The 12,338-nt window shown below is 35.3% G+C and overlaps 1 protein-coding gene across 1 annotated transcript; it reads right to left on the bottom strand.

Moving 5' to 3' along the window:
* Window positions 1-6,791: 6,791 nt before the first annotated feature.
* Window positions 6,792-11,552, bottom strand: LOC128553485 (uncharacterized). Its single transcript, XM_053534647.1, has 3 exons — window positions 11,394-11,552; window positions 7,740-7,935; window positions 6,792-7,331 (listed from the first exon to the last, which is right to left on the bottom strand). The coding sequence occupies exons 1-3, from the start codon at window positions 11,468-11,470 to the stop codon at window positions 7,116-7,118; spliced, it is 489 nt and encodes a 162-aa protein (XP_053390622.1). The 5' UTR covers window positions 11,471-11,552; the 3' UTR covers window positions 6,792-7,115.
* Between the last annotated feature and the right edge of the window lie 786 nt (window positions 11,553-12,338).

Here is a 12,338-nt window from a genome sequence, read left to right as displayed (position 1 = left end):
ACCAACGGCTTGGCTCCTAAAATGCACGTTGCCTCTATGATGTTGTATTTGTATGGTTTGACCTAGTACATGTAACCTAGTTCTTGACCCTAGATGATCCAGTTTCCAAATTATCATACATTGTATAAATACTCTGATAAGGTTTTGTGTAAATCGAGTTAAAATGTTATATCTAGAAGTATTTTTCTATGCTTTGACGTAGAACTAGTGATCCAGATTTTCACGTAGGTCTCGTAGAATGTGTTTTAACATTTTATTCCTAGGAGAATACCAGTTATTTCACCTAAATTAATTCAGTATCTAACTTGTGCGAGATTTTATTTCTTCACATTTTCAGACCACAGACTGGACAGTTTCGGGGACTATATGAATGCGCTTTTCCGTCATTCCTTCATTCCGTCATTTCGTCTGTCCTTCCGTCCGCCCGTCCGTCCGTCCGCAGTTTCTTGTCCGGTCCATAACTCTGTCATCCATGAAGGGATTTTAATATTACTTGGTACAAATGTTCCTCATGATGAGACGACGTGTCATGCGCAAGACCCGGACCCCTACCTTAAAGGTCAACAGGGCTTTTCTCCTGTCTGGTCCATAACTCTCCCATCCATGAAGGGATTTTAATATTTCTTGGCACAAATGTACCTCATAAAAAGACGACGTGTCATGCCCAAATTTCTGACCCCTAGCTCAAAGGTTAAGGTCACACTTAGCAGTCAAATGTTAGCATGGCATGAACAGGGTCTGCTTCATGTCCGGTTCATAAATCTGTCATCCATCAAGGGATTTTAATATCACTTGGCACAAATATTCCCCATGAGGAGACAACGTGCCAAGCGCAAGACCCGGATTCCTAGCTCAAAAGGTTAAGGTCACCATTGGAGGTCAAATGTCAACAGGGCTTTTTTCCTGTCCGGCCCATAACTCTCTAATCCATGAAGGGACTTTGAAATTACTTGGCATAAATGCACCTCATAATAAGACGATGTGTCTTGTCCAACTTTCAGACCCCTAGCTCAAAGGTCAATGTCACACTTAGCAGTCAAATGTTAACATGGCATGAACAGGGTCTGCTTCGTGTCCGGTCCATAACTCTGTCATTCATTAAGGGATTTTAATATCACTTGGCACAAATGTTTCCCGTGAGGAGACAACCTGTCATTTGCAAGACCCAGACCCCTAGCTTAAAGGTCAAGGTCACAATTGGAGGTCAAATGTCAAAAGGGCTTTTTTTTCTTTCCGGTCCATAACTCTGCCATCCATAAAGGGATTTTAATATTACTTGGCACTATGTTCCTCATGATGAGACAACGTGTCATGCGAAACAACCAGAACCCTGGCTTAAAGCTCAAGTTCACACTTTGAGATCAAAGGTCAATAGGATTTTTTCCTGTCCGGTCTATAACTTTGTCATGCAAGGCAGGGTTTAAATATCAGTTGGCACAAATATTTCCCTGGATGAGACAACATGTCATGCGCAAAACCCGGGCCCTAAGTCTAAGGTCAAGGTCACATTTAGAGGCCAAAGGTCAGATACAAAAAAGACTTTGTCGAGAGCATTTCTTATTTATGCATGGAGGGATTTTGATGAAACTTGGCACAAATGTTCACCACTATGAGACGGATTGTCATGCGCAATAACCAGGTCTCTAGGTCTAAGGTGAAGGTCATTCTTAGAAGTCAAAGGTTAAATTTAAGAATCACTTTGTCCAGAGTATTTCTTCTCCATGCATGAAGGGATTTTGATGTATCACTTTAATTCTTTTTTTAGATTACATGAACACTTTTCTAAATGTTCATTGCCATGAGGCACCCTTGCTTTAAGAAATACCTCCCTTTGTTGTTACTATAAATATATTATATTGTTACTTTTTATTACTGGCCGTAGGGAAAAATCGAGACCACTTTTCTGTGTACAACATGCATGTTACATTGAATTTTTAGATGTATTTTGACCTATCTCTACCTGATAAAGAGTTTTGTGTGGACTTGTAATATTATTTTTTTCTAATAGATTTTTTTTATTAATTTCCCTTTGTTGTCACTATAGATAACTTATATGGGAACTTTTTTCATAATTGGCCAAAATAAATCCATATGAAAGCAACTATATGTATGCAAATTTTAATCCAAGTGTTTTGTTATAACATATTGTATATATAGTACAATTTTGTTTATACATCATTGACATATATCAATTCATTATGTTATACTGCAGTAGAAACAATAAGGTGCCTTGCAGTAGGGGACTATGTATTGCATGGCAATACTTCATTCACTTGTTAAACAGACCTTGGAGATAAAAATGTTGAAATGTAAGACTTTTTACAAAATATTAAGAACTATCACCTGCTGTTTTCGCATGATAAACAGTTATAAAAAAATTAGAACAATCCACGATATACAGTGTCTTAAGATTTTTTTAATGTGTCAAGTGATTTACTTTTGCATAGTTCTAACGGCAGTTCATTCCTAAGTTTTTGACCAATAGTACAGAAACTTCTATCATTGAATGTTTTGCACTTGTTGTATGGAACAACATAACGACATTCAGAATTTTCAGACGATCTCAAACCTTGTCTACTAGTAATATACTCTTTAAGCAATTCTGTTAAATACAGAGGTACTCTGCCAGTGTGACAGCTATACATGAAAGAAAGTATCTTGAACTCAATTCTTGCTTTCACCGGCAACCAATGTTAGTGGTACAATGCTTGTTTAGAACTGTCAAATTTCCTCCTGTTAAGGACAAGTTTTGCGCACATGTTTGGAATACGTTGCATCTTACGCATCTCACAGTTAGCTAAACTATATAGTATGACATTGCTATAATCCAGATGTGAAATAACTAGAGACAAAACTAAAATCTAAGTGGCTGCTTTTCTTAAGTATTGTCGGATGTTCTTAATTCGTAGGTTTGACATCATCACCAGCAATGTTGATGGAATTTGAGAAACATTTGTTCAAATGAGGTCTGCTACCAAACATAATAAATTCTGTTTTGGAAGTGCTCATTTTCAGTTTGTTTCTATTCATCCAGTCATTTCAAGGTCTTCGATCGCTTGTGATTCTACGGAAACAGATGTAGGGCAAAAGCTTTTATTTGCTATATGATCATCAGCAAAACCGTAGACTGATATGGATTTTGGAATGACATCAAAAAGAGTCCCAGCATAGGTGAGATACAGCCAAGTACCAAGGCAACTGCCCTGGGGCACGCTGCATTCAAGTTGACGGTCTGATGAATATACATTGTTGATATTTATCTTACAAGTACGGGGCCTTAAATAGGAGTCTACCCATTGAAGAGTGGTGTATCGCAGACGCCATATTGTGCTTTTAGGACATCTAGAAGAATGGCGTGATCGACAGTGTCAAATGCCGCACTTAAAGCAATCGCAATAAGGACCGTGACTTCCTTTTTCTCCACACAACTTAGAAGATCATTGACTAACCGAAGTAGCGCAGATTCACAGAAATGACATTTCCTGTATGCGGACTGGTTTTTAGGCAAAAGATTGTTTTGATTTACATGTTTGTTTAATCTGTAAAGAATAGCTTTCTCAATAAGCTTTGATAGAAATGATAAATTACTCACAGGATGATAATTGGAAAGCTCTAGTTCAAGACCGGCTTTTTAGCAGAGGTTTAACACCTGCTTGTTGTATTTCACAGAGAAAATAGCTTGTTGTAATCAGAGATTCACCAATTTAGTGACACTAGAGAGAAATTCATCTACATGTGATTTCAGAATACGTGTTGGCAAAATATCTAAATCTGAAGACGTAGTATTCAATTCATTGATGAGATTTTTCACTTCATCTTGAGTCAATTCAGTAAATTTGTTTAAATTTTGTATATCCTTTACTTGAGGTTCAAAGTTTTGGTATTCACTTAGAGATTGACGTATTTTTGAAATTTTTGCCACGAAAAAGTCAGCAAATTATTCCGCCAATGAATTATAAGAATCTCTTTGAGGCAGTGGATTTTCAGATTTGATACCAGTTAGCTCAGATACCAGTCCATACAGAGTCTTGGAATCACCTTTAGCATTCTCTTTCTTTTCACTGAGTGTGTTTTCTCTTTTGACGTTTGATTTCAAAATTGTATTCATTTCTTACTTGTTTATACGACTCAGACTGATCTGTTTTACCATAACGCCTCCATGTACGCTCGGACTTTCTAACTTGTTGCTTGTTGCAATTCTTTATTGAACCAAGGTTTGTGTGTTCTCAGAAATTTAGTTTTTTCTTTTAGGGGAGCGTGCATCCTCTATTTCTGATTCAAGCCTTTTCACAAACTTGTCTATATTCTGTGAATTAACGTTTATTGCACTTAGGTCGTTGGAAAATTCTGATTCGTTCAAATTTTTAAAGTTTCTAAATGTCACGCTTCTACTAGTAATAGTCTCTTTTTAACATCTAAGAGAACCTTAACAACACAGCGATCAGATAAAAAAGGTCCAGGCTCACTTTTCTCTACATGAACACCATTAAGTGACTCAGTTATGACTAGATCAAAGATATGTCCTCCTGTATGAGTACTGAAATCAACGTGTTGTTCCAGGCCCATTGCTACTAGGGAGTCCTTGAAGTTTGTAATAGAACTGTTGTCATCGTTTACATGCAAGTTGAAATCTCCCATAATACGTAAATTGTCATAATGTGGTAAAATATTTTCGATGAAATAAAAAATTTAAGCAACAAACTGGTTACCGGTCAATAGAGACAACGGATACCAGGCGGTCACAATACCACAGTGAACTACAAGAGCAGTGAAAGAAAGGCATCAACAGTGCGAAAAACTTTATATACGTTTAAGTTCAATTGTTTAAACTCTGAGAAACTATCCTATTTTTATCGCTTATCAACTGTCCATCTTCACTTTAGTCTCTCGCGTATACAGCTCTAATAAAATGTAAACAAAACGTACCTGAAAGATGTACCACAATCAATAAAACTATATTGCTATTAGGAAACATGGCTGATACTTACAAAGTATTATCTTTACTTTAGTATTTATATTTCATATACATTATATGTGAAATAGACTTTGTTCCCTATCTAACTAGAACAAAGACAAGGAGGGTCTTAAGGTCGCTTAGACAAATACTGATGTATACTAAATTTAGTAGTGAGGATTTATTTTTGTTTCCTGTAGTCCAATTTATTGAAGGCACTACTAACCGCTCACCTTGTTACGTAAGCAAACTTTTAAGGAACAAGTGTTGACGATGCCCAGCCCCAATGTTCACAAAGCAATTCCAGTCTCAGTTTGATTATTTAAATTTATTTTATTTGTCATATTCTTTAAACATAACTTATCGTCTTACGGAAATAACTCAAATTAACAAGGTAATTGTAGAATCCGAGTAAGAATTCAGAGTCATTCTCACGGAACCGCGACAACGGATGCGGCAAGGGATTATGATGTTATACTTCAATTTGCATTCATCATTTATCGGATGTTCTTGAATCCGCTAGAACAACTGTTACCTGCGAATAAAAAGGAGCGTAGGATGGTTTACCCATGAATGTGGCAAACCTGAATTTTAGTGGTCGTAATGACCCAAGGATAGCGAAATCCCCATGTTGCCAAATGAAAATTTGATGGAATACATTGTTGTAGAGGATGTATCACTTTAAATCTTTTTTTAGATTACAGAAACACTTACCTTAGTTAATAAATAAACGGATATATTTATTCTTTGAGACTGTATCGCAATTTTCAGTTTCAAATCCCTTTGTTGTCGAAATGCTTTAATCCACGAAGACATAGCAAAAAATGTTTGAATATATATTCTAGCATAAAACTGCTGTTCTTGTGTTTTAACAGAAGGGTAAACGTGTGTTAACATAGAGGTTCTCGCGCTCACAAGCTATTAAACACCTTTTTATATATGCATGTTCCGTGGCAAAGCGTATTACGGCTCTAAATGAAAATGACTTTGTGATAAAACAACGCAGATGTTATTAAACGAAAATACATGCGCTATTCCCTATATTTAATTTACCCATTATAAACTACGATATGAATAAACGGGTTATATACCAGTTCTATAAATAACAACAGTTATTACAATTATAATCTGTCAAGATAGAAAATAACGGGACTAAATTAAATTAAAAAAACGATTTTTCAATATCTAATCTACAAGTCTTTTGCCTTTAGTAACTATGTTCATCAACCGTATTTGTAAGGTATAATGCATGCAAATTGTATGTACGTTTAAGCATCAAGTTTTTAAGTACAGTATACGATATGTATTTATTCCATACTAATATAGTCGTTTGCACTACTGACAAGCATTTGAGAAACCCGTATTGTTTCTAATCTACGGGATCGTAATTTACGAAACTAACCACTTGGCACTGTGTTCCTTTACTTGTTCATTTTGTTCTCGTGCGTTGGCTTTGTATGCGCGTGTGTTTTGTAGTGTGCACGTCTGCGTGCTACGGGTTTCGTTTTGAGGAGGCTTATTTTTGGAACTTGGCATTCCCCTTAGTAACCAACCAAATTTTACCAGTTTTAAAATAGACACTTGATTTGTAAGATACAGGACGGTCTCGTAAGTTATGTCACGTAAATTATACGTGTAACTGCTTTGATTTAGCATCAAATTTGTTGATGTTCCGGTATACCCACTGGCTGGTCTGTATATGCGCTAAAAGGATTTTCGTATATCAGAAAGTCGCAATTACGGAAAGTTCAACATGAAATGTACAAATTTCAACCCTGTGGATATGTGGTTTCTAGAAATGATTTTTTTTTTCAGAATATGAAATAAACGATGACAGTGAACTTCTAATATAAGATTTTATTTCTAGATACACCAATGTACAATTATCGAAGGTCTTTAGGTAAAAGAAGGAACTGCTAAGGAAATATTTTTTTAATCTTTAACAAGTGCTAAGAATGTCATAGGAATAAGCTTTAACACAATTTTGGTACAGCATATTTGTTTCGTAATTAGTGTATGAGAATTAGTACTGCTTGTTTGAACTTAAATTTTTTTTAATAAAACACTTATCGGATTTGTGATCATTTAGTTTGAATTAATCACAGAAAAGCCGTACACATGAAACAAAATTTAGGATATAGTTTATCTTCAGAAAATGTCCTTATAAGCAGCTTCGGACCCAACTCTCTCCGCACCAGTCTAGAGACGGATTTTCGTAGTGTGACCTACCGCCTAGCCGAACGCCGAGATAATAGTCAAATGCAACATCACGGCAAAAACCAGTGTTCTTTACGCTTGTGTCTGTGTTGCAGCGTGATAAGATATTTTGGTAAAATACACGGTCACAGTAGCTCCTGCTTCGTCCAAATCTTGCACCCTTAAAAGAAAAACAAATTAATTTAGTCAATATGCTAGATTGAATGCAAAATGACATACAGCATTCAAGTCTGCTTAATCATTTTAAGTTTATATTGTCGCGTTTCAGCATTATTTAAAATTGCTGCAGTATGCCTTTGATCAGATAGTGCCAAAATTCAACACAGTCATCCTTTCAGTGGGTTGAAAGGGAGCTGCTTTATCAGATTAAATGACGTATTCATAATATATTCAAGACTTTATACATCAACCTTTGACACACTCGCACAGAACAAATCTTAAAATTCTTAAAATAGCGATTTAGGTTTATTTAGGTTTTATCATATTTCATTGCCTTTTTTACATTACTAAATGTAAATTTACAAACCACTAACTTGAAAAGGTAAGGGTATTTTTACTTCATACGTACACAGGCATAGCATACATCATGTTTGTCACAATCTGGTCTGAAATTCTCTTTGTAGAAGTAAGGTAAGCCATAGGGGATACTGCATCCATCTGTCCGCCAGGAAGGGGGATTACACGAGGTTGCCTTCTCCACTACCAGGATCGACACAAGTACTAACACCGTAAGTGAGATGGCAGACATTTCCACTCGTCTCGAGCTAAAAAACAAACATCACGATTATTTGTTTTATTGTCAAGATAATATGTACTCATGTTGAATTATTTACTTAAGCCAGTACAAGTTATCTCCCTTTGACTATAATGGGAATTTCTCCCGCCATTTTTGTTTGTTGTAAGCGTCACGTGTGATCAGTTCCTAGTCAGTTGTAGAAAAGGACGGACATGTTTAATTGGCTCCTCTGTTTCATTGATTCTTGCTATAATGGTCATTTTTGCAGTTAAGGAGTGATCTGTTCTTGTTTTATTTGTTTGATATAGACTGCAAATTTATCCCTGGTGTTTTTAAGACTAGTACAAAATGTAATTAAATATTTGGAATACATGTAATAGTACAAGTACATAGTTTTCAAGATGGCAGCATTTTTAACTATCTTACTTTCTATAACCTTATTCTTAAACCTAATTAATACCTATGCAGTAACAATACATGATCACAGTCTATGGTACTTAGCTGCACTTGATGTTTACTCTAATATGCAGCATAAGAGCACCATCATGGGAGAATGTGTTTGACAGACAACAGAGCCCGCCCGCTTAGCTCAGTAGGTAAGAGCGTTGATCTACGGATCTCGGGATCGCGAGTTCGATCCTCGCGCGGGGCGTATGTTCTCCGTGACTATTTGATAAATGACATTGTGTCTGAAATCATTAGTCCTCCACCTCTGTTTCATGTGGGGAAGTTGGCAGTTACTTGCGGAGAACAGGTTTGTACTGGTACAGAATCCAGGAATACTGGTTAGGTTAACTGCCCGCCGTTACATGACTGAAATACTGTTGAAAAACGGCGTTAAACCCAAAACAAACAAAAAAAGACAGACAACAGAGCAGTTGTAAAGATAGTGTGTGTGCTGATTCGATCCACAATCGGTATGTAAACTGGATACACAACTTCCCGTATTTATTTCAGAAATACTTTATGGCAAATCTGTGTTTTAACACTTATTTATACACGATAGATGGAACGCCGTATAACCGCCGAGTGTATAAACAGTATTCAAACACGATTTTGCTATAAATTATTTCAAATTTAATATATCTTTTATTGAAAAATTTAGGTAGAATATTTTAGCGCATGTATGGCACCAAATGGTAGGTCGTCACACTGCTTTGTTTGTACACACCAGGACCGGAAATGGTAATACGTCTTGCGAATAGTTCCATTTCGGCGCAAATGATGGTGAACTATTCTACATCGCTAATAAACCAACTTCGTGTGTGTGTAAATTAATGAAGACAGTTATGCTATGTGAAATTTCATTTAAAACATGTGTTTAAGTAAAATAGTTTATCAAATTTGAAAGCGCTATTTCTTGATGCGTACAGGGCGCTTAATATCATGTCGACGTGACATCAACATAATTTCATTGCGATGATTAATGCAAAGAAGGTGTAATGAGAGGGAAATTCAAAAACAAGTTGCATCTTTGATAACATGTTTAAACAGTAGCAAAAGCAGAACTTCACCTGTGGACAACAATTATTTAAAAGGTCAAAAGCACACTTTTTACGCAAATGATGTCAAAAATCACGTTTTAACCTAGCCTTAAATTATACGGGGCTCCCCGACTTCGTTTTTGCTGTGTTGTCTTAAATTTTCCCCTACCCGCCTTTTAACGCGTTTGTACAGCACAATTTCAGAGCTGTTTGTATTTAGGGGAACATGAGTTAATCACAAAAAGGTTACAACAACATGAATTTCATTTTGAGCGTATTCTAATTTTTATAAGCCATTTTCCCGATTTCTTTACAATTTTTATTGTCACACTTGCATACCTGAATGCATGTTACACACACAAAAACGTAATGAAAAACATATATATATATATATTTCTGATTAAACATTTAACTGCTTGTTCTCTCCTCCAAAGATTTTTTTTTTAATTTTCTGAAAAGGTTCCTGGAATGTCTTTGAATAAAATAAGATTATAAAATTCCTTGACTAGCGGGTTCATTTTCACGCTACGGTGCTATGAAAATTGGGAAGTTTAAGCACAGTTAAAATGTTACGTCATTGTCCTGTTTTTTTTTCAACCAACTTCATATTGCTTGTTTGTAGGATTATTTGCAGCCTTATTTTACGGCTTGCTGCATTATTAATTTTTTTTTTGTTATTTGGTTTAAGCCTATTTTGGCTGTTTCATAAATGGTTAAATGCAATACCCCCAGGTATACGAAGATATTAGTTCGAGCCCGATTAGCTACAGCGCTCCATAAAGTGGGAAAGTTTCAGAAACTTTAAAGACAGGATGTGTAAGCTGACCACAGTGACATGATTGGAAGGTTCGTGACGTGAGAAACGGTGTAAACCCAATACAATGGTTATCAAATGCAAGAGTGCAATAACTTATTCATTTCATGTCCGTACATTTTTTTATGTTGAACAGACTTGGAGTTGTCATGCTTCGAGGGACCCTGGTTTTAAATGTTTGCGTAAAAGTTTGGAAACGGCACCGATCTTTCATATCTTAGCGACTTATCACAGCGACGTGATTATAACATTCACGTTATTCAGATTTGAAAAAAAAATATACACATACTGATAAAAGCGGCGGAAGTTTTTATCTGAGTGTTATAAATATGAATACGGTCAAAAGCTGACAAAATCTTGTCCATATTTTTACTTTAAACATGATTTCTTTTTTGCTTCATGGCGTTCATTCGAGCTTTCATAGAAAAGAATATATCAGAAAATACATTTAAAGTAGGCAGTAGTTATATTCACTCCTTCTATGAACTACAAGTAGATATTTTATTGTTTAAATATGACGAGAAACCTGATGCAAAATGCAACCTTTAGCTGTTTACCGCCAATGCTTAGAACGCAAATACATGGTGTCGTCAAGCGTAATGATTTACGTTCCGCTAGATGGCGCTGCATTACGCTTTTTTCTTGACCTTAAAGCATTGTTAAGTCATATTAGAATTTAATGTTATTTACTATTTTATTTTGTGATAAAACATGTTCGTTTTGTTAATGTAAGACTGATTTTTATATAAATAAGTTTCTATTTATTCTAATTTGTATGTTATTTTTAATACATATGACGAAAAATTGTAAGATGAACTTCGTTTCTTCCGTTTTCGATAAAGAAACGATAGATTAAAAGGACGGTGCATACTGGACTTTTTCGAAATATGTGCCACGTAATCAAGATCAAGGAAGAAAACTTGCCGAATATTGTAATAAGGACTTGTTAAGTTTTCTTTATCTGGTGTTTTACTGACACACAATTGCAACATAGTCGCTGAAACGGTCTACATTCAGTTTAATATTCATTTTCATATTTTTGATTATCATCTAAATTGCATACAATATTCCTGACAAAATTACTATGGTGTCATCCACACACTATTTTACGTACTTGTTTTCAAATAAAAATTGAGTTATTTTCACATTAAATTATTTCGATTTAGATACCACAAAAACTCAACTTACGTATAACTGGAGATATCCTTTTGAAAACAGTATACTAAACTGGTTTCCCGCAATGAAAGACAGACAGATATATTCATTCACAAATTATCCCGGAAGATTTTGCTATTTGTTGGCCGTTTTTGTTTTTTTTGCTTTTTAAACACTGACTCATCACTTCACAGATTGTATCTCTTGCCAATGAGAGAAGGTTAAGATTTAAAAAAAATATGTCACTAACATTTCATCCTGCTTGAAAAACGATAATGTGTTCATGTAATATGTACTGCGGTAAGTATTTGTTTATCATGGTTATATTGAATATATTTGAACCTTTAAAACTAAACTTACTTCCAGTTTCAATGCCATTATGAATAGCATCAAATTCTTGCATCCCGGACAGGGGTTTCTTGCTGGAAAACTCCAACTTAAACCGGGCTACTCTCGTGTTAACTTTATCTATTTAGTAGTTTCGTGCAGTAATTATTTTATTACGTAAAACTAAATATATACCAAATTACTTATATTTCTTCTTTGCTCCGTATATCCTAATATATTTCTCAATTTAAAAAAATCGTAACGTTTCACAACAGATGATACAAAAACGGAACAGTAACATGAAGTTTGTCTTTGTAATGTAATGGCGTACGAGTGGTATTCAAAAATTACCGGACAAGTACTCTAATATCTTTACTTCTAGTTCCATTTTGCTAAAATTTGAAAACATCATGGATATGAAAACACATAAGAACATTTGCATTGTTAAGTTTCAAGCCCTTTTACAGCTGGTCACTAAGCTTTCTTCTTTTGTTAAGGAGGGTGACTCCATGGCTTCGTGCTCTAACATAGCATTCTTTGAACGGACTGGTTTGATATATTTGTCGCCTGTTCCCTTAATGGTGTTTCCTTTGTTGCTCTAGCTTCTTTGAAGTCACCGAATGTTTTAAAATGTGCTCCTGCGGTAATTTA

The sequence above is a fragment of the Mercenaria mercenaria genome, unplaced genomic scaffold, assembly GCF_021730395.1.
Source record: "Mercenaria mercenaria strain notata unplaced genomic scaffold, MADL_Memer_1 contig_3880, whole genome shotgun sequence".
Lineage (NCBI taxonomy): Eukaryota > Metazoa > Mollusca > Bivalvia > Venerida > Veneridae > Mercenaria > Mercenaria mercenaria.
This window is presented reverse-complemented; position numbering and strand designations above follow the sequence as displayed.

Excerpts from the sequence above, each read along its gene's own strand:
- LOC128553485 (XM_053534647.1), bottom strand. The coding sequence starts at position 11,470 with ATGAATATATCTGTCTGTCTTTCATTGCGGGAAACCAGTTTAGTATAC. Across the intron at positions 7,936-11,393 it reads AAGGATATCTCCAGTTATAC|CTCGAGACGAGTGGAAATGT; the intron begins GTAAGTTGAGTT and ends TTTGTTTTTTAG. Across the intron at positions 7,332-7,739 it reads ATGATGTATGCTATGCCTGT|GGTGCAAGATTTGGACGAAG; the intron begins GTACGTATGAAG and ends TTTTCTTTTAAG.